General features: G+C 41.7%; 1 protein-coding gene across 10 annotated transcripts in view; it reads right to left on the reverse strand.

Annotated features, from left to right (window-relative positions):
* Window positions 1–25,490, reverse strand: part of CELF4 (CUGBP Elav-like family member 4) — a 720,508-nt gene that overhangs the window by 14,063 nt on the left and 680,955 nt on the right. For all 10 annotated transcript variants that reach the window (XM_074811976.1, XM_074811977.1, XM_074811975.1 and 7 more), the window contains one exon: window positions 12,366–12,532. In XM_074811976.1, coding sequence (XP_074668077.1) covers window positions 12,405–12,532 — 128 coding nt within the window. In that variant the 3' untranslated portion in view covers window positions 12,366–12,404. The remainder of the gene's footprint in view (window positions 1–12,365; window positions 12,533–25,490) is intronic.

Here is a 25,490-nt window from a genome sequence, read left to right on the forward strand (position 1 = left end):
CTTTGGCAGGGAGAAACTTCACTAGCCAGTGTGCCTGCCTAGAGAAGCTATCCACAGGGGTGCAACAGCCTCTCACCTCTCTTCCCTCTTCCAGTCCTTAGCTCTCAAATGCACTTGCCAGCCTGGTAGCAATAAAAGATTATATGTTACAGAGATGTGTTTAGGAGGAACCAAGGTGAGACCCAAGAGCTCATTTCACACGAGCCATGAGTGAGATCTCAGATGAGGCTTTCTGTGCTACAGTGAATTCAGCAAGTTTCTCACCAGTCTCACACAAATGATGGGCTCACTTTAGCTTAAGGCTTTATGCTCCTCCCTGTGCCTAAGGGCTAGGGATTTATTTACCTGAGTGAGGAATGGTGGTGGGGTAGAGGTGGGATTGAGTGCATGTCTCACCCACTTCCATGGCTGCTAATGAAGCCTTCTAGTGATGGTGGAGTCCATGGCAAATGTCAGAAAGATGCTGCCTATCTCTGCAACTCTGTCTCCCTCTCCCACACTCTCCAGGGCAAGAACAACCTCTGACCATCTGCAGAACAGCTCATGTCTGCAACAAATTCTTACACAGTTTTGAGGGAAATTGAAGGTACTCAGCCTCTTGCCAAAGGGCACATTGAGAAGATGAGTGTCTGGAAAAAAAACCCCAGTCCCTTGCTGCTGGTGTGCAAGTCCCTTCACTTGCTTCCTCTGCTGCAGAACTCCAGGAAGGCAGGTACTGGCTCCTCCTTCCCCATGGGAATACAGGACACAGATTAAAGAGAAGGGGAAAAAAAATCATTTCACAGCTAGTCTGCCCTGAACAAGAAAAGGTTCCTGACACCAACAAACTAATCAATGCTGAAAGCTTATGAGGTCAAGGTTTACCTTCTCCTCCATTATTTTTTTGATTTTTTCTGACTGGCTGGAACTTGAGCACTGCCCTGGCAAGTCTATAAATATAAAAGCCTTTCTTGCCTTCCTCTGGAACACACCAAAGAACATTTGAATACCTGTGGGGAGAAGTTAAAACTAAAGAAAACCAAAGCAACTGACAAAAAACAGCTTGAGACTCCAATCTTCAAGTGCTGACCGTAAATTGCTGTAAGTCAGGCCCAAGAAGCTTGACTCTGCTCAATGGGAAATGAGAAAGACAGCTCTCCCTCCTAAAAGCAAGCCCTCTGGATTCAATGTTTTGTGTGAAGACTTATGGCCAGGAATGCTAATGCCAAGCATCTGAGCAAACTGGCAACTGGGTGTGAGCTGTGCCTGAAGGAGGCAGCCCGGGACCAGCAGGGTTGAGCTCTGAACGTGTGGGATGTCTGGAGCATCTCAGTATCCATGTGTCCTCCCCTGTACTCCATGAAACACCACTGAGCCACCTTGGGTGGCCACCACTGCACAGCTGCTAGGAGTTTCCCTGACCTGACGACCAAGAAGATCCTAGCCTTTGTAGTCTTTTTCCCTGGCATCTATAGAGTATAAAATGCTCCTGAAGCCAAATGAGGAGTCTTTACAAACCTCCTTGGTATGGAGGGAAAATGGCAGAGGATCTGGGAATATCTATCACTGGTCCTGCATTGGAAAAGTGGAGGGTCCCTGTCCTAAGGTGCTGCCCATGCTCCCTGCACTGCAGCACAGGGAACTTTACTCAGCAGTATTTTTGTGGCAAAGGCAAGGCTGTTTCCTTCATTCTTCCTGTCCTTGTTGAGCTCTGTGCTCCTTCAGTGTTCTGTTTTGTAGAAAAGGTGAAAGGGGAAAAGAAAAATGCCCCATTCCCTACCAAGGTCTGACAAACAGGAACCATAGCTGCAACACAAACTTCTCTGATGGATTCTGCCTCAGCAAAATGAAATTAAGATTTCAGCAAACAAGCCCCAATTCCATGGTACCAGTAGAACAAATGACATCTGATAATTGCTAACTCCTTTTGCTTATTCTTTGCTCTGTTCACCCCATCAGTCTCTCCAGATTATATTTTCAGCTGAGTTTAATGAATGTCATTTATTAAACTAACACCAGGGTTCTGCTTTGGCCTCAGACAGATGTGCTTGCTAATATGAATCATTTTGTTCAATTGGATTATTCTGATGGAGAGCGGATCCCCACCACTCCAAGGAGCACAAACAAATGGGGAACAGCTCATGTCCAGTTGTGACCAGCCGCTCGTGTTCATTAGGAGACAGCTCCAGGCTCTGCAGGCAGCTTGGCAGGGTGGTGTCCCTACCGCTCCTCTCAGCCAGCACTTCTGCTCTTTTCCATTTCCCCCTCATGTACAGAGAGAGCCCAGATCTCAGCGTGGCCCTGAGCCTGGCTTGTCAGTGGGACATGAGCATCACTGCTACCTTCCCTGTGTTTACCAACTGCCTGGGCAACAAGATTCACCTTCTCCTTTGTCACAATGAACAATCCTTATCTGAATGTAAAACAGACCCCCCTAACTGTGTATTCTTCCCTTCTCAGTGTGCCATGTCTGACCTCCTTTACATTGACACCTGAGAAAATGTAGACTACTTATTTGATATTGATTCTTCTTTACTCTGATCTTCTCCAATTATTTGGGCAAGGGGACAGGGATGATATGCTTTTAAAGGCTTGTATTAATCAGAGAGAAGAGATAAAATCCATCTGAAATCTCCCAGGCAGAGATCCTCTCAGTCTATCGTTTGGGATTTTAGTGTTGAAAATTTTGGGTCAATCTCTGTAATACATTGTGTTCAGGCACCAAACATCCATCTATCTGTCTATCTCAATACAAATCCTACCTTCTGTGAACCATAAAACTCCTAGCAGAGTGACATTACCACTTCTCACATCGACAGAACACACTGAACACACATAACTTGGGGAAAAATTACAGAGCCAATTTGAAAGATCAGTAGAGAAAAAGCAGATTTCTGCTCCCTGAGCGTAAGTGGCCAAATCCCACAATAAGACTTTAGCTGGCATAAATCATCATTGCTCCCTTAAAGCATATCTTTTTTCCCAGTTGAAGGGCAGACCCAGCACTTCTCCAGCTACCTGTGATCCTCAGGACAACCTATTCTAGAGCATTTCTGATGGAAGAAATTATATTCATCTTAATCCTAAGAATCACCCTGCCATTACTTCCAGGAATCACTGGTGAGTACCAGAAACCAGACTGTTAGGAAGTGGGGCTGTGCTGAAAAAGACCCCAAAACCAACCATGGTGCCAGTCCGTGTGCCTTTACTAACAGTCCTTTAGTGTGGTCCTCAACAAAGCCATCTACTGAGAAGTTAATTCCTACATTCAGATTTAAGTTTAGGAACGCTTCTCCAGGAGCAAGATATTCCTTTACTCTGGATCAGGATCTGTACACCTTTCTCTAAATTGCATTACACTGGCCTTCAGGGGGAACAGGGAAAAGACCTGGGGATTCCTGATGGGATTTTTTTCTAACAAGGTCTGTATGATCTGCACCACATAATGCCTTTGCAAGCTAAGAGCAGAAGACAGAAAACCCTCACATACACCCCGTTCTGAAAGTACCAAATCTCAATGATTGACACGTAACAGCCCAGTTTCCTAAAGCAGTTGTTGGGCTGCCTGCCTGGCTCCCTTTCCCAGCGCCCAGTCTGCCATGGTGGTGAGATATGTGCCATGCAAGGAGAATGCACAGACAGAAATAAAGGCCATGGAGAGCATTCACTCATCACATGTCACAGGAGACGGGATGCAACCTCTATTGATGAGTGGAGATGCTTCAAGAGAGGACAAAAAAGGAGAATCTTATCCAGCAAAGAAAAATTAGTAGCTGACTGTACAACATGTGGGTTTCATGGCTAAATCATTTCCAAATCCTTAGAAATCAAGGTAATGAAAACTATTTTCATTTGGAACAACTTGCTTTTTAAGACAGATATTGTATTATAGCACTCTACCATGACAACCAGGACTCTGGTCCACAGCACACCCAAAGAAACTAAAAGATGACTGTTGACTTCAAAGACTGGGCCTCATATAGCCAGAAATCTCAAAGCTAGACATCTTGTTGCTGTGAGGATATTAAAGAGTTACCCTGATCTGCATAGAATGGGTGCTTCAAACAGACCAGCTACTGGATCTGTCCGATACAGAAAAAAGGGGACATCTGAAGACGTGGGGAGGGAGAATATCTCTCCCAACAATGGGAGAAATCTGCTTTCTAAAGAGGATCACTTGAGTGTACAATTGCAGCTTTCCAGGGATGCAAGAGAATTTCTTCTGTTTGTAAGTCATTGTTGCATAAAGGGATTTTTAAAATAAACCATAAGGATGTGATTGGAGATAAGCATGTTCATTCCTTAGTCTCACAGCTCTAAAAAATACAGAGCAGCCAGAATAGTGACATTGCATTTCCCTCTAGAATTGCAAATAATTGAAACATCTCTGCTAGGAGAACATTCAGAGTTAAATAAGTAATAGTGGACCTGAATCCTTGGCTGCCATAAATCAGTGTCACTTCACTGACTTCAGGGGAGCTGGTGATTGACGCCGCCTGAGAACTTTGCCTGGTTGTGGTTAGTACCTTTCCAGACAGAGCATTGAGTTTTCATTTACTGTGCTTCTTGGTTGGGAAATGACTTGACTGCTGTTCTCCTTTCCCCTCCAACTCAGCCTTTTACCTAATATTTCAAAAAGGTTGGATGAAGCTCAGCTAAGTGGAAAAATGAACCATTTGAAATAAAAACTGTCTTTTCTCTAACTGCAGTCACAGGACAGAACGAAAGACACCTGAGAAACAGGGTTTACACCATAAGCCTTTAGTTCTCTGCTACTGAACTTTGATTCTCTGCTGAATCAAACACTCCAGAGACCAGAGTTTTGATATTTACTTGTATCTGGCCAAAGTTACCATACCCATGAATTATTCAAACATGCAATTATTGCATTTGATATATCACTGGGTATAACTATGGGAATGAGAAACAGTGTTCTAGTGCAGCTGATTGTATATGCCTTCCAAACCATAAGGACATCAATTTAAGGTGCTCACATTGATGGAGCACTCTGCAACCCCTTATTAAGATTCTTGTCAACCCCTGTAGCAGTTTTCACCTGAAGAGTAAATTTCATGGAGTTTTTTAGCCTCCCTTTTCTTTATACCTACAGTGTAAGTGCCAAACACTACCCCATACAGTTTCAATTCATGATTCTGCAGTAGCTCTCAAAGGTCAGTGGCAAAAAGACCAGATGATTTTCAGCCTACTGATCAACGCTACACAAGTGACCTAAGTCCTGTGAACCATGTGTTTGAGTTGACTTGTAACTTTGACTTTATTTGGAGTTTCCAGTTTCAGACAACAATCTTCTCTATTGATGCATTTTTCCTTAGGGCCTGAGGGCTGTGCCTTGCCTTTGGCCTGTAGTGTCCATATTGTCTTTATCTAGACAAAAAGCTTGTTCATGATGCTGATGTTTTTTTTTCACTAAACACATCAGAGACAGAACTATCAGCCTTCAAGCGTATGAAACATAGACCTATCTAAGAACATCACCAGCCTGAAGTCCTAGACCTTTATGGTCTCATACACTGAGCTTCAAACAATTTGCCCTTTGCTCTCTCCCCAAGTACTTGCTTGTATTTGCAAATTGATAACATGCTTCTTTCCTGTCTGCTTATTTAGTGGGTACTGCTCTCCCCAGTGCCCCAGTATCAACAGATTTTGTTGACTTGTCACTTATGTGAAGGTCCTGTAGGAAAATGACCACACTTGTTTTTAAACCTCGTCCTGGGTTTTCACAAGCCTCTTTCACTGCGAGTCTTTCCCCTGTCTCATTCTCTTTGTACCTATTTTATGTAACAGAGGATTGCATTCTGTCAACGTTTGCTGCTTCTGAAACAAACATTTTGTCTATGGGTGTCTCCTGTGTTTTTCCATTTCTTTGGTTCTTATTTCAAATCACAACTGCTTAAAACATCTACCCTTTCATTTTTTTACAATTCCCAGTTTTTCTTCAAGTGGCAGTTCCTTGTGCACAGGCCCAGTAAATCTCTGTGCTGGATGAACCTAGTAAAAAGTTTCCTTCAAAACCTACTGTTTTCAGGTTACTGCAGCTGCCCACTAACTGACACAATCAAATCTCACATCGTTTACCTCAGAAAGGCTCTAAATCTGACCTAGTCAGGCCATTTGCATGATATGGTCCATATGAGACTCCATGGTAATTTTGTTGGTCAAGTGGCTGAAAGTAACACCAGTCAACCCTGGGGCTTTGGAGGTTTTGCTGTTGGAAGCCTCTGAAGGTGACACAAGCATACTGAGCTCCTGATCTTTTCATAGTAGGGGCAACTCAGCAAGCTCTTTGCTAGCTGAGTCATCGGGAAAAGTTCTCACAAGTATCCAAATGTTTATTTTAGAGCATCAGGACCAACTGCATCAGAGTGAGATGAGAAATGGGAGGCTGCTTTCATATCTATTATTTAATTCTGAAATAATTGCATTATCTAACGCTTTTAAAAAATGGGACATGGGTTTTAATGAAGAATTCATGCTCTGAACTGAAGGAAAGTGTTATGGTATTACGTTGTGCTGCTCTATCACTCCCATGACAAATAGTGCAGATCCGTTAGTGACCTGCATGGACTCATTTAGATGCAAACACAGCAATACTCCTGAAAAGCTGCCCTGCTTTGAGGAAGAACAAGTTCCAAATATTGCTGAATGGAATTCAGTCTCAGAGCAGTAATTACTGATTGTAATTTTGGAGTAAATGCAGTAATTAATTATTGTTGTTTTCCATCAGTGCATTATATTGTGTGCCAATCTTAGAATAACTACAATAATTAGCAAATGGGATTTTGCATGCTCTGGTATCGAAACTGTGGTTTATAGAACAGACATGAGAATTTTAACATAATAAAGTTATTGGTAATTTAAATGGGCGGACAGGTTAAAAATGATCTGCCAGAAAAGAAAAGGGTTTGCTTCTCAGTTTTCCAGACACCTTCAGTAGTTGTGTTTTAGCCTCCCCTGATAGCATTCACTTCCATTCTCCCATGTATGAGCACAACACTGCAAAGTTTGGGTTACAAACACAGTGAGGGATGTTTAATTGTTGTCAGTTGTCGGTGGAAATTAAAAGCAAAAGTAATCCAAAGAAAAAAAATATTGTCTGAGTTGATGTTTTTACAGTACCTAAACAGCCTTTCCCAAATGAAGCTCTGTTGATTTTGCTCTCACTTTATTCACTCATATTAAATCTTGTGCTGGAGTACTGTTTTCATGTAATTATACTAGTGCAAATTTCCATAATGTAAGCAAGCCCTAAATGATCTAAGTGATGACTAAGGAGGGAAATGACAATAATCTGTGCAGGAGCAAGAGAAACTGGTTAGCATGATTCTAGGAGGCATAACTACAAGAAATGGGATTAGATCCTGATAAAGGATATTTAGTCCAAATCTCAAGAACAGCCTAATAGACAGTAGTGAGATCAATGTAACTGCAGAATAGCCTCTCACTGGAGGTAATACAGGCTTATCTGAGGGGCATAAGCAACCAAAAATTCAGTGAAAAATACACTTGCATTAGACTTTGCATTGAAGAGATCTCAGATGACAATAGACATCCAGAAATTTTCCATTCACATCTTTTTGTTTATGGGCATTTGAAATTTTGCTTCTTTATTTTTGGTTGATAATGCCTGCTTGCTTTAAAATGAGGTGTTTTTTTTGTTTTTTGTTTTTTTTTTTTTTTTTTTTTTTCTTTTTTCTCTTTTCTCTTCTCAGGGCACAGAAAAAGGAAAATGCAAAGTTTTCCAGTTTGGTGACCTATTAAATTCAAGGACAAAAAAAAAGATATTTCCTCTGGGAAAAAAATACCACCTCTTCCAGCCAGCTGCAAAAACAAGCATCTCGCACCTTCTACAATAAACCACACATCAGCACATGTTCAAGAAGCTCTGAACGTTTTTTTCGTACCTGAACTTTGGCCTATGTTATTTCCTCTGGCATTCTGGGGAAACAGGTTGCCTGGACAGTGCATTCTTTTAATGTTTTGCCCTTAGTCTTAGGAGCACAGCTGAAAAAAATCTTACTGTTGGCCATTTTTTTCCCACTCTTCTGCTTCACTTTCACCTCACTCAGTTTGTCTCACTCACACTCACTTTGTCTTATTCAGTTTCATGCCAGTCAGTGCTCCAGGTTAATCTCACCCAAACATCTCTCCATCTTTAGCTTTAAATAAAACTTCAGCTGCAGAGTATCTATCTGAGGTGGTAAATAACACTTTACTAATGATCAGTCACTGAAATGAAGCCACAGAAGGGGAATGGACAGGATTTTCATTGCTCTTCTGTGCAGTGTCTTTTATTGATCTATCAGCTGGATGCTTCTGTGCTGCTCTGTTAAATCCTTAATACTGAAAGAGCTGTGAATTATGGGGTTTTCTAGGTAATATTGTCCTACCATGGCTCCTACCGACTTAGCATGGATGGGGCACAAGGGAACCAACTTTGAGACCCAGTGCGAAGGTCTGGAATCACACTGATCACTTCTGCTCCCACGGGGAGGATAAGAAGAGCTGATCTTTCTGCCTGTTCTAGCAACCCTCCACGGTGCTGGCCATGCAGAGGGCTCACAGGCACCCCCAGGCACTGCAGGTTGTACCTGCAATTTTGCCATATCACAGGGTACTTAAGGGCTCCTAGGAATGGCCACCCAAGGGAGCTATGGGTTTCAGGGTGTTTTTCTCTTCATTATTTTGCACATTTACTATCTGAAAGACACATGAAGTGCCTCGGAATCCTTACTTCCTACTCCTGAGGGGGGATTTGTAATAGAATATATTGATTTTGGATCCATCTCTCTTACTTTTGCCTTCTCCCCTCTCCCTTTTTTTATTCCTACAAACACCTTTTAATTATAAAGAAAAAAGATAGGCAGCCATTTTGGAAATATTTTGCCATTTGAATTCTTCAGGGCTTTGCTTGCCGCAGCTTGTGGGCTTATCTGCCACATCACAGAGACCCTTTCAACGTTTGACAGCAACTTTAGAGTACTTGCAAGGAAAACAAAGGACTTCAAATCACTGTGGCCTAGACTGCTTGTGTCCCAAAACAGAGATTTATAAGTTTAAAAAAAAGTGCATCCAGAATTAAAATTGAGTGAAGATCTTTCTTTCTTGGTTAGAAAAAAACACTCTGGTGGATTACATCAAACTGGGTGCTGCTTGTGGTTGTTTTTTTGTTTTTTTTTTTGTTTTTTTGTTTTTTGACTGCTTCTTATTTTTGGAAAGGAGTTCAATAAAACAAAGCTCTTCCTTAGAAAAATCCCAATTAAAAAGTTTCTTGAGCATCCTCTTGAAGCACATGAGTAATTGCCCTGATGTCAATATGGTTATGCACATGCTTCAAATTGAAATTAAGGACCCTGAAGAGCTGTGACCAAAGTAAAACTAGATAAAAGACAAACAGGAGTTATTATGTTTCTGACAGTTAAGGGAGCTGTCTGTCCTCAAGCTTTGCAATAGCTATCTGTGCTGTACCCATAGGCCTAGCTGGCTTCTGTCCTAGTGTTTTCAGGAAACATCTTGTTGCAGTAATGTCACTGTCTACTGAACGGGAAAATCAGAGACTTCCAGGGGCATTTTGGAGGCTGACTGGAAGTTCCACATCAAACCAGCCACAGGGGTACGATAACACTGCGCTGAGCCAAGAACAACTGACCTATCTCTAAGTAAACCTTATTACTGAGAGCGCAGCCCTGTGTTGATTGTTATTGCACAGCCCTGACGGGAAGGTGACTTGTGGCCATCATGACTAAAAATTCTCTATCTGCTTCTAGGGTGGTGGTATGTATGCTTTTGAGCACTAGGGAGCAGATAAGCTGAAGAAAGAGCTGGATCTACACCCTTCTGAGCTTCTGGCTATCCTTGCTGTAGCCAAGTGTCCTCTCCAGTCTAACCTGGCATGGTACTCCCTATGCTAAATGAGATCCTTCCCTGGGACATGATCCTTCAGTGTCCTTCTGGGAGCACATGCACTTGGCCAACTCCTTTTGTTAGGTGTGAAAAACCAGGCACACAATCTTTTTCCTGGAGAACTCTCTCCTGCTAAAAGACAAGTTCGTCTTCAGCTCCTGCAATGGACTCACCAAGGTGGGAGTCTACTAGAGAATAAGGACTTCTGAGCTACATTTACTCCATTTTGATAGGGACTGTCTGTACCTCTAATAAAGGCTCTTATAAGCAGAGGATGGAAGAGATCTGGTGGTAACAACTGAACTGATTTTGCTGGACAACAGAGCATTAAAATCAAAGTAAAAGCCAGGAAAGCTAAAGGACTTCCTATTCAGAAGTGGCAATGCAAGACTGTTCTGCTTTGCAGAAGCAAAAGAAAGAAAAAAAAATGCTCTAAGAGAGAGATGTGGAATTTTATTGCCATTTTCTGAGCTGATTCCTTTGTATATAATTTATTGGGGAAAAAAACCCCGAACAACAAATCTTAGTCCTACTACTGAGTAATCTTTTTATAGGAAACAAGCTGAGACCTCATCATCATCTTGATCATGAAAAGGTAGAGGCAAAGCAGTTCACAATGATCCATGATAATGAAAAGACCATAGACTCATACCAGTGAATCTTTAGCGCACAGGTGTCTACAGCCCTGCACTTTCTTACATGACTATAAGAAACAAGCATATCCTCAGTGATCACAGCTATGCTATGATATAAAGTTATTGCTTGGTGCCAGACAACTAGGAATACACTTGTGTTCCTCAATCCCTTTGCAGATGTTATTGAAAATCTCCCCGACAAAGACAGTCCCTGCTTTAACAAAATTCATGCATGCATCTCCCACTCTCCCCCAGCGAAACCTGCAGTGAAAAGCCAGTGTGATGAAGCAAAAAGCATTTGGATACGGAAACACATTTTGGTTTCAAGCTTCCAAGGGGCCTTGTCATAAGCAAGGAAAAGAAAAGAGGTATTTGAAGAGGGAAAATGCATTCACAGTTATCTTCATATAGTCACATATAAAGGAGAGTCTAAACTATGGAGGCTGTATATTGCACATGGACCTAATATGTTTATTGGAAGGTTTCTTAATCCACTTCATGTTGTCTTCAGTGCAGCACCTCTTTCAAAGGCATTTTGATCCCATTCCATAATTCTCAGTGGAAAGGATACTGCTCTGAAGACCAGAACAATACATTTTTCAAAGATACTGGAGATACCAGTAAAAATTAGAACACTTCATAGTTCTTTGGGAAGGTTGAAGATAGAGATTTCCTGCCTGCACCTGGGATGGATCAAAAAAAGCCTGAATCAAAATCACTGAATCTTGGACATTATGTCTATAATGGCCTAGAAAGGTCACCTAACCCACCTCTCTGTCACTAATTTGGGAGTGCAGACTGCCTGTTGGAGCTTAGGCCCCTGGGTCCTGGGTTGATTGGGAAATCTCTGCTGTGGAACAGTTTTAAAAACAGGGAGACCTCCTGTCTCTGTAACGAACACATACAGTTTTATATTTCTGTTTCTCAAAGAAATCTAATGGAAAAACCAGCCAGTGGTGGAAAATGTTTCTATTTTTGGAAATATCTCCATTTTTGTTACTGGTGATAGGCTGGGATTCCAATGAAACAAGCTGCATCTTCTGATATTTTTGACACCGTTACATGTATCAGAAGTTCCCTTGGAGCATCAAGCCGGCTCCTTTCCAGCAACACAGAGTAGATGAGTCTAACAACGAGACCCGTGTTCAGATTTGACTAGGTCCTCACTCAGGAAAAGCTTCCTCGGCTTTTGTTGGGTTTTATCTACACACGGAAGTTAACAGTAACTGAGCAAGAAGTGAGCATGGATCCTTCTGTTAATTTCTTGGGATTGGGAAGAAAAAAATTAGGGGTTATTTAGTTGTCAGAAAGACATATTTACATAAAGTTATTATGCTGGGATGAAGTTGGATACAGACTATACCGCATGAAGAATGAAGAATGCTTTGAAACGTTTGCAAGACAGAGCTATTGAGACAAACACTGTCCCAGTCCAGTCACCTGGGATTAAACTGCAGCCCAGTCCCATCTCTTAATTGCAGATTTTCTTCAGCCACCAGAAATGCTCTCTTTGGCTGAGCAAGGGATTCAGGACAGCTGCTGGCTCTCCTCTAGTCACCAGGAAGACTTTCTAGAGATGCAGGATGCCCCTGGGGTGGGGAACTTGGCTCATCCCTCGTTAAGCATCCTTCCACCTCTTTTTCTAAAGAGACACACACACAAACGGTTCCTGGTTTATGTGTGCGTGCGTATTTGTGCAGTGTGGCTCTAGCCAGAGGCCTAAGTGTAAAAGGCAGAAGCTAGAGGGTTGCAGAGCTGAATATTTTTGAGGGTCTATAACACAAAGAGAGGCTACAACCACAGCTGACACCCCCTTCCCCATGCAGTTACCTGTGCTAGTGCTTTGTATCCAGTTGTTCCCATAACCCTTCAGTAGGGACGATTGGCATCTTTTGGCCTCTTCAGCTGCACCTTCAGCCTCTTCATGCCAATCTGGAAGCCGTTCATAGCCTGGATAGCAGCTTGGGCACTGGCAGGATTGTCAAAACTCACAAAACCTGTCAAAACATGAGGCAAGGCAGGGGGCTTAATCAGCTGAAGGGAGCCAAGGCACGTACATGCAACGACCACTGAGAATGAACATGGGGAAGGGGGTGAGGGCAGTGGGAGGGAGGCAGTGAGCAGGTAGGAGGGCAGGCAGATGGGCAGGAGAGTGTGGAGAGGATGGTTGCCAATGAGGGATGAAGGGTAAGAGGAGTTGCTACAGATCAGTGTCCCAGGATGCAATGCCTGGTCTGAGTGCCAGCTTGAACATAAGATTATGTGAAGCATGGGGATCCACATGTTGGTGCCACAGTACCAGCACAAATTTGGGTCACCTTTGAGCTCAGTGTCAACAGATGTGATGCATGGTCTCAAGGCACTCTGTCTTGCTCTTTTTCCCTCCACCATGACTTGGGTAAATCTCTAGACCCTCCTTCACTCAGCAGCATAACCTTTCCTTTGCCTTCCAATATTCACAATGAAGGGAACCTGATATACCTACTGCTACTTCCTTATTATGGCAATATAAGTAAAATGAGAATTTAATAAGTTCTCCATTACGGTATTCATTGGCATGAATAGTTTGATTGTTGGCCACTTAAGCAATATGACGAGCTTTATTAAGTGGTAGTTTCTGCAGACTTTATGTTGACTCTGCAGTTGAGAAAGACGAAGACTGGTGCTTTCCTAAAATGGTTTCCATAACTAGTTTCATATCTTGCCAGAAAATCATCCAATCAGCCATGGAGCACACCCAGCAGTAGAAAAACCTATAGTGACTGAATATTGTATTTACAGGCCACACAAAATGACATTCTTTGTCTCAATGGAAGACTTGTTCTCTGGGGATCAGAAGAGCCAAGATAGTTCAGAACCACGCAGGAGGCAATGAATCTAACCCATTCAGCTTTGGGGAGGGTTTTCAGTGTGAGTTTTGGGTAGGGTTTTTTCGGGGTATTTTTGTGGGTTTTTTTTATGTTAGCTACAGAAAAAGGCCTCATTTGCCCAGACTATATATGACTTTATCTGGATGACCATGGGTCTGAGATATTAGAGAGGCAGGGGGCCATCACAGAATCACATCACAGAATTACTTCTGCTACCTTTGCCAGAAATGTCCCTGTGTGCCAACAACATCTCTGAGGACAAACTCCGGGTAACACTAGCCTGGACCAGCCTGCACTCCAGACAAAGCCATCTGTTCTCCCACTCCTGCAAAACTCTGGCAGCACAAATCAATCGTAGGAACCCAGTGTCTCTCAGTAGACAAGCTGAAATGAAGACACGGTTTGAGAGCCCCTCAAAAAGCTAATCCTGAGCATTTGCTGCCAGGTATACACCTGGTCCCACAGCAGTAACAGGCAAGGCTCACACCCTTGGGCTGTACTGTGAATGTGTTCAGCAGCACCTCCTTCCTGGTCTAGTTTCTCCTCGAAAACAAGTCTCACAGGTGATACAGGGTGGCTTGCATTTCAAAAAGACCCGCACACACCTGCATACAAGCACAATTTCTCACACTTGCATTAAAGCTGTACTCCCTGCCTTTCAATAATAACATAATTTTATGAGAGGTCATAAACCCCATGGTCTTAGTGTCAAAGTGAGACAACAAGTTTGCTGAGTATGGCTGATGTAGCTTTAAGAGGAAGGCCCATGGAATAAACAGGCATCTCGCTTTATCCTCCTCTCTTGAAGCCAAAGCTCCAAGTAACTGGCTGTCCATGCAGTTTTCCTGCCAACCACCTGGATGATGAGGCACCAATGCTGCACCTCTGAAGATGTGAGCAAAAGTGTTCAAGCCTCACAGCAGTCATCAATCTCTAGACAGAAAACTGGAGAGTTATGGTGAGTAATGAGCTGGGGTATTAATCAATGACAATGGATCTGCTTTTGCAATCTCTTATTAGCCAGTAAGCACCTGGTAATGTTCCCAGTTTACATTTGGCTAGTTGAATAATCTATCAGTCAACAAGGTGCTATGATTTGATTTCAGCAAAAGAACAGACTTAACACCTCCTGATGTCACCTGAGTTGATTCAGTCTTTAAATACTGCTGGGAAATGCTTTACCTGAGCTTCAGCTTGAACTTTGCTGTCTAGCCACCTCACATCTTTGAATATAAGATATAGTGAAAGCCAGTTCTTTTTAAAATCACCTCTGAATTGCTAATACTTCATCCAAGACCCATCAGTTACATCTATAACAGTAAACTAAAACTGTGCCAGGGAAGTTCAGAGAAACTGGAATCCAATCATCTGTACCACTGCATTTTCATAAAGGTCCTTGTCATAGTTTTGGCTGTGCCTAACTCCAGACAATTCCTGGACAAAGTCTGAGTATTAGCACAGAACAGAGGCTGTTTTCAGTAGTTAGCTTGGATGTGGCCATGATATTCTGGAAAGTAAGAGAATTTAATAGTTTGGGTGTGGGCCATTCTGTGCCAGCTGGCTCCAGTGCTAGGGGAAAGTGCCAGGTATATTTACTTTACTAATACAGACACAGCTACCAAATATCAAAGCTGAGTTGGCTGCAGCTGGATAATTACTTATGTCATGTCTTTAGAGAACCTAGCTTGCCTGGGAACTTTGATTTCTACTCTTGTAACTGGTCCTGTTGCAATGTTCCTCTGACTAAATGTGCACATCTAGAGTGTGTCTACACATGGATCCTTTTGTGAGAAAATAACCTTGGCACCCTAAAATAATCAGTGGAGATCTAGTTAATATAGTCAGTGGAGTGTAGGGCACAATTTCTCTCTTTTTTCAGGACACTCCTAGCTGTGCTCAGATGAATCAAGTCCCACTCACTGTGCAACAAGGACCAGTGCTGACTGCAATGAAGGCAGACACCTAGCTTAAATCAAAGTACTTCTATTGTGGGATTTACCTTGTTCCATAGTTGGGACTAACATCTCAAGGTAAGATGTTGTTAACTGGTTAATGCCTGGGTGAGTCACTCACAAGTGATGTTAACTGCTGAATCAAACTCCTAATGCATGGAAACTGCACCAGAAATGTTGCCAAGTATGATGGAAGTCTATTTTATAGAGTCATAGAGTGGTTTGAGTTGGAAGGAACCTTAAAGATCATCCAGTTCCACCCTCCCTGCCACGGACAGGGACATGTTCCTCTAGACCAGGTTGCTCAAAGCCCCGTCCAACCTGGCCTTGAACCCTTGCAGGGAGGGGGCAGCCACAGCTTCTCTGGGCAACCTGTTCCAGTGTCTCACCATCCTCACAGGGAAGAATTTCTTCCTTACATCTAATCTAAATTTACCCTCTTTTAGTTTAAAGCCATTACCCCTCTTCCTATCACTACATCCTCCCCATCTTTCCTGTAGCCCCCATTAAGTATTGGAAGGTTGCTATAAGATCTCCCTGGAGCCGACTCTTCTCTAGGCTGAATAACACCAACTCTCTCAACCTATCTTTACAGGGGAGGTGCTCCAGCCCCCTGATCATCTTCGCAGCCTTCTCTGGACCTGCTCAAGCAGGTTCATGTCCTTCTTATGCTGCCGTCCCTAGAGCTGAATACAGCACTGCAGGTGGGGTCTCGTGAGAGTGGAGTAGAGGGGGAGAATCCCCTCCCTTGATCTGCTGGCCACGCTTCTCTTGGTGCCGCCCAGGATGCAGTTGGATTTCTGGGCTGCAATTGCACATTGCTGGCTCATATTCAGTTTTCCATCCACTAATATCCCCAAGTCTTCTCTGCAGGGCTGCTCTCAATCCACTCTTCACCCAGCCTGTATTTGTGCTTGGGGTTGTCTCGACCCATGTGCAGGACCTTGTACTTGGCCTTGTAGAACTTCATGAGGTTCACATTGGGCCCACCTCTCCAGCCTGTCCAGGTCCCTCTGGATGGCATCCCTCTTTCCAGAATGTCATCTGCACCACACAACTTGGTGTTGTTGGTAAACTTGCTGAGGGTGCACTCAATCCCACTGTCCATGTTGCCAACAAAGATGTCAAACAGCATTGGTCCCAACACCAGCCCCTGAGGAGCCCTACTTGTAACTGCTCTCCACTTGGACATTGAGTGGTTGACTGCAACTATTTGAGTGTGACCATCCAGCCAATTCCTTATCCACTGAGTGGTCCATCCATCAAATCCATGTCTCTCCAGTTTAGAGACAAGGATGTCATGTTTTGCATAAGTCCAGGTAGATGACATCAGTTGCTCTTCCCTTATCCACAAACGCTGTAACCCCATTGTAGAAGGCCACCAAATTTGTCAGGCACGATTTGCCCTTAGTGAAGCCATGTTGGCTGTCACCAATCACTTCCTTATTTTCCATGTGCCCTAGAAGACTTTCCAAGAGAATCCACTCCATGATCTTGCCAGGCACAGAGATGACACTGACTGGCCTGTAGTTTCCTGGGTCTTCCTTTTTTCCCCTTTTAAAATGGGAGTTATGTTTCTGGTTTTCCAGTCAGTGGGAACTTCACAGGACCGACATGACTTCTCAAACGTGATGGATGGCTTAGCTACTTCATCTGCCAGTTCCCTCAGGACCCTCACATGCATCTCATCACATCCCATGGATTTGTGCACCTTCAGGTTACCTAGATGGTCTCAAACCTGATCTTCTCCTACAGTGGTCAGTTCTTCATTCTTCCAGTCCCTGCCTTTTCCTTCTGCATCTTGGATGGTGTGACTGGAACACCTGTCAGTGAAGACTGAGGTAAAAAAATTGAGTACCTCAGCCTTCTCCATATCCCAGGTAACCAGGTCATTTGTCTACTTTTGCCAAGACTAGACCTTTAGTTTGGTGATAAGCCCTGGTGCTGAAATGCTGATACAGTTGTACCTCTGCAAGAACCTTGCCTTTTGATAAACTCACAAAGCTACACTAGTTTTTATCATTACTTTGCTTTTGAGATGGAATTCTAAGGCCATTTCCTCATTCTGTGCAAAGCTGTAAATAAGACAACATTTTAACAAATGGGACTAATAAGAGAGATCAGAGGTGCATTTGCTCACTATATTTCATTTAGACCACATAATGAAGCTGGGAGTTGTACTCTGATGTTATTGGTATTAGTTACCTACAGATTTGGATTGTTTATTTTTTTTCTCCTTAGTTGTCCTAATATCCACTGTTGTAATATAAAAATCTCCACTGGCTAGCTGCTGAGATCAGGGGGGCTGGGGTGGGAGGGCTGAGGAGAGAGAAGGAGGAGGGCAAATGCCAATAATTGTGCATTTTCCTTGTGAGCACATCCTAGGGACAGAGCAGCTAATTCCTTTAACTTCATTTCACTGTTTTAGTTTCAGGGGGCTTGATATGCTCAGAAGTTGTTGGTACATTTGGCTCTCCCCCTTCCTGTTATTTATGTGGAGTTGTATTTCATGTTGTTGAAGGTATTTGGATGGACTCCAAATAGAAGAAAAGCTGTGGCTTATCCTGAGAGTTGAGATGTCACAGTGTTAAGGGATAGGCAGATAGACAGGCAGACAAGCTGTGCTAACACTATCATATTCCTTTATCTTTTCAGGTCAAATACCTACTGGTAGATTATATGACTTTTTTGTTGTTGTGACATGCACTATTGGCAGTTAACCATCTTTGCTTCTCCACGTCAATGTTGGCAGTGTGCTATGCCAGATTTAAACATGTATGACTAGGAACGGAATGTATGTACTGGGAAAATAGCTTAAATACTTGCTTTCTGAATGTCTTTAATGTTTGAGCCCATGACTGTAGGCTCAAAGCATGATGGTAGTACTGTAGTTGCTTAAGAAGCTATCTGTGTTTTAAACACCACCCCTGTATTGCCATCTACACTCTTGAAGGACAAAAGAGAAAGGGAGAGGTTAAAAAGCTTGAAGCTGTTTCTGTGCATCAGTTAATTAATAATCAGAGAAATATATGTTCTGGTTGAAGATGGCTGGTAGGAGGACAGGATTTTGTGATAAATCTATTTTATGGGGGGAATGTTGTGGGGTTTTTTTCTTTTTTTTTTTTTTTTTCCTTTTTTTTTTTTTTTTCCCCAGGGATTATGTAAAAACGCTGTTCTAATAAATGATTTATCAAAGCAGTAAAGAATGAAGAAATCTGCTAGGACTGCAGCTCAGTGCATATAATCTTCCTGATTCTGCACATCATCTTCCAGGAAGGTACTGATGTTGGAGTCTATGACTTCTTCTGGCCTGCCCTTTTCCTACATGACTGTGTAAATGATTAGCGAGCAGAATCTGGGGTAACATCTTGGAAAGTGCTTTGGTTTCTCCCCATTTCTTCCATGGGATGTCTTGGTAGTGAGGCATGCTGAGGGAGATTGATGCCCTTCTCATGACGCCAGCATGATCACTAATGGCTTTATGTAACTGATATTACTGAAGGGCTGTTTTTCTGTTTTAATCAGCTGAAGTGATAAAGAAGAGAATCAACAATCTATCTCAGAGTGCATTTGAAGACTATTTTGCAACTGTAAAGTTTTCATTCATAGTGAGTAGTGTCTCTGCATGGCCATGAATTAGTTTGTGCACTAAGTGCAGACCTGAATTAGCATATCGTTAGGTTCCCATGGATCCCTAATTGGTCTTTCTGAGTTTTCTGTTTCTCTTTGCATGCTGCAAGGAGAATTAGCGGTTAATGTGCAAAACAGCCTTTTGATGATCTGCTACCAGGTTGGAATAACATGTTGCCTCTCTTCAGCAGAAGCTTTCCTCTGGATGGAGCCCAAGCCTTGGTAACTACACTGAGCATCCCATAAATCAGAAGTCAAGGCCATGGTGAATGACAGGTCCAGATGCAAGCTTTTGATCCAGACTCCTGAACTGGGGGCAAATTCTGGTTCTGATTCTGAATTCAAATAGTTTTACAGAAACAACACTCATGTAACTAGGCTGGTCTCAGGCAAGGCAAGGAAAAGAGGAGCCTCAAAGAAACAAATATTTAATTTGTCTTAAAACTAAGAAGAGTTATTTGATCTATGTTCCAGATACTTGCTGCACAAAACTACCATCTCAGAGATGCACTTTGCAAGAGGTTGCAACAGAAACAAATAGACATTGGTGATTATTAGCTTTTTTAGGCCAGAGATACTTTTTTCTGGTTCTGACTGTCAGTGTATTTGTCTGACTGCCTGAGAGATCTTTCTTGGCCTTCACTTATGACAGTCACTATCTAAGGAAAGGATCTCATTCTTCTGAACTTTTCCCTCTTGTCATTCAACCCATATTCATCTCACTAAAGGGAAATGAGGGTAACAGAGGAGCAAGGATCTGACTCTCAGTCTGTGGAAGACAAATTCCCATGTGGTGAAAGAGAAGAAACACCGTGCAGGTGGGCTTGATATTAGTACAGGAGGAGTCTATGACCCTTGCTTCCCTTGTGACCCAAGTGCTTCTGCCCAGGACATAAGAGGGGGCCTGGGCTACACTACTAAGGTAGAGGAAGCTGCAGAAAGCACTGACAGTTGTTTAGACCAAAGGCCCCACTCCTTTCCTTCCCCCAAGCATTTGAGTTGGTAATTAAGGAAATAGTTATTAATACAATGAGGTGATTAATATAACTGTCCCCTTAGCACATGGCTTCCTTGCTTAGTTACTAACCGGTGAAGAGTGAGATCTAGGAATGTCAGGGAGGCATTTCTGCTGGGAAGGCAACAATAAGGTGTTCAAATCACGGGAGTCTTCTCTACGAGAAGGGTGCTAGGGAGGAGGTCCTGCCCCTCTCCTCCCATTGGGACCTGGCCCCCTACTCCTCAGCATTTCCGTGCTACTTCAGTCCATTTCATTCCTAAGACTGTTCAGTTTCTCTTTCTCCATGTTTATTAGTCTTATCAGAGAATGGAGGTTTTCCTTTAATTGCCTTGCAAGGTCTTTACCTTGCTATGTTCTTTACACGATGTACTAGCTGCTGTCTTGCAATTTTTTAGTGCTGTAAAGAATTTCAGGATACAATCTGTATGTAAGTAGCTCTATAATGTATGTGTGCATTGGAAGGTATTGTATTGTAAGGTGATTTATGGGTACTGGAATACTCAATAAAGGAGTTCGTCTGCAGATCAAGGGCATAGCACTTCAGCTGTTTTCCAGTGTCTAATAGGGTTGGATGACTTTTTGGAATATTTAACCTTCCACTGATGTTTAATCATGTCCAAGTGAGATCTGTCTATCCAGTTATCCATCCCATCCATCCATCCATCCATTAATATATGAACAGTCAGTAACTGACAATTATGCTAAACAACTACTAGTAAATATTTCACATCTGCATGATGAGATAGTTGGAACCTCAGATATTCAAAGAATTGGCTCAGAAATTTGCTGAACCATTAATATTAATTTTAGAAATTTGTGGAATAATAGAAAATCTTCAAAGTGTTACAGAAAAAAAATTCTATTATTAATTTTTAAGGATGTAAACTAGATGACCTGGTAAACTTAGTTAATCTTCCGTAAGCCTAAGTAAAATGATGAAAATTTTTATATGAGATGATATGGCAAAGAATTAAAAGGTGTGAAATTAATATCAATCATCATGGTTTCGTGGAAAATAACATATATCAAATGAACTTGATCCCATGAAATTGCAGGTTTGATTATTAAACTAAGTTTTCAAAGAGTTTACTTAAATTTTTCTAGATTATTTGAGAGAGCCCTTCTTCACAGAAAATGAAAACAGCCTGTAACAAACTTCTTAAAATTGGATAATAGGTAGACCACCAAAAAAACTGTAAATTGCGATTTACAATAATGAGGAGTTTCTAGAAGACTCCTCCAGGAGCATGCTGAAAGCTCTGTGCTATTCTTTTTTTAATATTACCTGGAAGACATCTAAAGTAATTACTGGTAAAATTTGCCAATCATACAAAAATGGTGAAGTGGTAAATAACGATAGAAGTAAGTCATGTTGACCTGGGTCACTGCATAGGCTGGACTCAGTTAAAGAGTGTCTATTTTAATCCAACCAAATGCAAAATTAGGCATCCACAGGAAAAAGCAAGCTGGTCATTCATAAAAAGGGTAAATCTTCACTAGCAAACAGTGATTCTAAGAAGAACATGGGTGTCATGATAACAGCCAAATATATGAGCTCTCAGGATTACGTTAAAATACTCAGAGTTCCAAGACTCAGTACAGTATGGCTCAGGAAAGATCCTTACTGGAATTCTGCACTTAGTTCTGGTGATTTCTCAACAAAAGTAACTTTTAAGAATTATTCAGAACTATAAGACTAATTCTAGGTCTGAAAAAGTAATGACAGTTGCCACAGGTTATCGAAGAGAAGGTTAAACAGTCTTCTGACCACAGTATATAAATAATTTCTAATAGAATGTGGGTTTTTTAATATAGAAAAAAAAAAAAAAGAGCTTGATGATTTCTTCTGGATGGAAGCAGACGTTTGACAAATTTAAAATGGAAATAAGACGCTGAGTCTGCATTTTTAAAATATGAAGGTAATTAACTATTTTGGAACATCTTGTTTAGCAATAGGAGTGGAGCACCTATCACATGAAATCTTGATTAAGAGATTTTCTAAAAGGGATGCTATGACTCAAGCAGGAGGTTTGAACCTGTCACATGAGCTGAGGTATCTGGCATATGTTATTTCAGAGTTCAATCCCAAAGATCAGAACAGTCCCTTCTGAGAGTACGTATCTGTCTGTCTGTCTATTGTTCATTTCACATTTCAGATATTTAGAAAATCAGTTCTTGCCTACTAATCTGGCATAGGCTGCGGTAACATTCATGATAGAGGTGACAATTGATGGTAATGCTTTATAATAAATGGCCCCAAAGTGTGGGCTGCGGACCACTGAGACAGCTGACTGGTACTCGTTCTTCATCTTGCTTCCAGCTGAGAAAAACTGAACAGATGGGAAGGGGAGATTAAATGAAGAGTGAAAGTAGATGGCATGATTAACTTTCTCTAAAGGTCAGAACACCCAGTGCAGAAGGTAGCTTGAAATAGACAAGCATCTTCCTTATGTCACCTTCCCATCTTCCTGTGCGTGGAACTACTTCTATACATTGAGGCAGTGTGAGTTGGAACATACAGAAAAGTGGTTCCTGTTATTGTGCATTGTCATTTGGAGGCTCTTAAAATAGTGTCTCAGAGAAGCAGTATCTTCTCTGAAGAAGGTTGAGAGTTGCAGATGTTGACCCTGAACATGGTGGTTCAAACAAATAAGGACTTTTCTTCCTGTGAGTCTTCTCTTTCACAATCTATTTGTTTTTTTTCCATACAGAAATTACTGTCATGACTCACATTAAAAGCACAAGGTTAAGATTTAAGATTAGACTAGAATTTGAACAATTTAAATTACTGCGTGGTCACATCTAGGATTTTGACTCATACATACATCTGGAATGAGGGCACCTGATCAGGGTTAACTTTTTCTGAAAGGAGAAGAAGTAAAAATCTGATATAGAAAGCCACAACATCTGATACCTCATTATGAGTAGGTTGGGACAACCCAACAGATATAGAAAGACTTGAAGCTTTTCTTGTGGGACAGTCTGGAAGTTTCTATTTAGAAACCAGAAGTAGTGATGACTAGTTTTTGGCCACACTTTTCAAACCAATACTTTACTTTCTATGGAAGCCATGGTGTGAAAACCAGCTAATAAAACTAAAAGTGAAATCAACAGGAAAAAAAATTTTCATATGCAGTAAGTCATTGGGAAAGAAAAAGAGAAGAGAGAATCTCTTACTATCTAGACCAGGAAGTTGTGGACTGGCGCTGAACTATGCTGGGTACCAAGAGGAGAAAGGAAAGAGTTATACAAGTACATTTTAAGCTGGAAGATAACATACTGTTCAGATCCAATCAGCTGTTGTATCTGTGGTCCTTTCAGTGTCAATGTAAGACCTCAGTGTTTTCAACTACCCACAATGGACATGGAAATGATCAGTTAGCTTTTTCTGTCATCAACATCAACAGAAATGAAGCACCTTCATATTATAGCATGGATGTTGATAAATTCCTATCGGTCTGTCAACAGAGCATTCACCATTAATGACCTTCAGAAGAGTATCCTGAATCCTGCCCTCAGAATAGTTACATTCAATCTGTGGGACTTGAATCATATCATAGATTGACTAAAGCCTGATATAATTCTGGCTTCTGGGGCCCCTGCCCAATGACCTGTCTGAACTCTTGATCCACCCTTGGGTGGGAGATGGGAAAATAAGCTTGTGTTTTTATTACTGAAATAAATGGAGTCAGAATATTGCTGGAAAACACATTTATGAAAGTGCCTTTGATTAGAAAAACTGAAGACCTGAGAAAGGCACGATGGTTATTGATAATTTGGATGATCTTAATTTGAAGGAATGGGGTAAAAATATGAGTTGCTTTTAAAAAAAGTGACTCTTGCATTGACTCCTAAAGTCAAGTAGCAAAAATTCTTCTCTCATAAGAATTTTTAAAAGCCCAATCACATAATAATCCTTCTGGACCCTGTTCAGCCATGTCATAAGATGCACCATAACCAGGATAAATACTTTACAATTTCTGGAAAGAGGCCTATCTTTAGTATAATCATATAATTTCACCTTTAAATGGTCAGAACACAAACAGATTTGTAGGTCATGTTGCCAAAAATGAAGAAAACCTGTTACCTGTGAAGGCCAAAGACAGCAACTGCTCTTAAATGTTAGATGCACCACTTCCCTTTTATAACAGTAAACATGCCTGGCTACATATCAAGGGCACTGAAGCTCAGCTGGTGAAAGGGGTGGAGTCCCATTGTCTCTAGGTTTTCCATGGGTTACATCACTGAGGATCTCATTAGAGATGTGCCCTGGACTGCAAGGAAGACCAACAACATCCTGAACTCTAATAACAAGAGCACAGTCAGTCAATTGTGACTACCCTTCTCTACTCAGCACTCATTAGACCACACCTGAACATCTAGTTCTGGGCACCCCTTTCCCCCAGCATAGGAAAGACAGTGACAAAGTGGAGTATATTCATCATAGAGCCATCAGGACGGACAAGGGCTGGAGCACTTGCCCCGTCAGAGCAAGAAGACAGAGAAAGTCTCTTTGTATCAGGGCAAGTTCAGATTGGACATTAAGAAAAGATTCTTCAGTGAGAGGGTGATTGGTTCATGGAACAAGCTCCCCAGGGAGGCGGTCATGACACCAAGCCTGTCAGAGTTCAAGAAACATCTAGATGATGCTTCTAGTCTTATGGATTAGTTTTAGGTAATCTGGCAAGGAGCATGGAGTTGGACTCAATGATCCTTACGGGGCCCTTCCAACTTGAGATATTCTTTGATTCTATAATTCACAGTGGTGCATGGTGGGAGAATGAGAGACAAGTGACATAAATTGAAACACGAGACGTCCAGACTGGATATAAGGAAAAGCTTTTCCACCTTGAAGGCTAGCAAGCATTGGAGCAGGTTGCCCAAATTCAATCCACTTTTTCAGTGGTTTTCATTGTTTTTAATAACTACCAGACATATTTGCTATTGTAGAAATAGATACATATATAGAACATACATAATGCACATACCTATACATATGTGATGTATTACAGATCAAGACTGGAGAAAGTGGAGATGGTGTTGAATTTGGTTGGGGATTTGAGATAGATGAAACTAGAAATGGTTAAGAAAGGTATACCTATTTTTATGGGGATCTGCAAGTTGTTACCCTGATGACAACTTTTGAAGATGTCAGTATATACTATTTGAAGATGTTAATCTCATCTGGGGATTTTTTTGATTTTGGTTTGCTTACTTGAAAAGAGAAGATATCACATACACCAATACATTAAAGCAGTGATAAGGTTGCAAAATGAAGCACTTGAGTTAGAAATGCAAGAAATGATGTTACCTATAAAATTTTAATTCTGTATTGTTTTGAATATGCATTAAGACATTGCTACTAACCACACATATCTGTATTTTTCTTTTTCATGGCTTCCTTGTTTTAATTACTGTAGAGAATGAATAACATAACAGGGTGAGGAAAATGGCAATGTATCAGACTCATTATTGCAAGTGTTGG

The sequence above is a fragment of the Strix aluco genome, chromosome Z, assembly GCF_031877795.1.
Source record: "Strix aluco isolate bStrAlu1 chromosome Z, bStrAlu1.hap1, whole genome shotgun sequence".
NCBI lineage: Eukaryota > Metazoa > Chordata > Aves > Strigiformes > Strigidae > Strix > Strix aluco.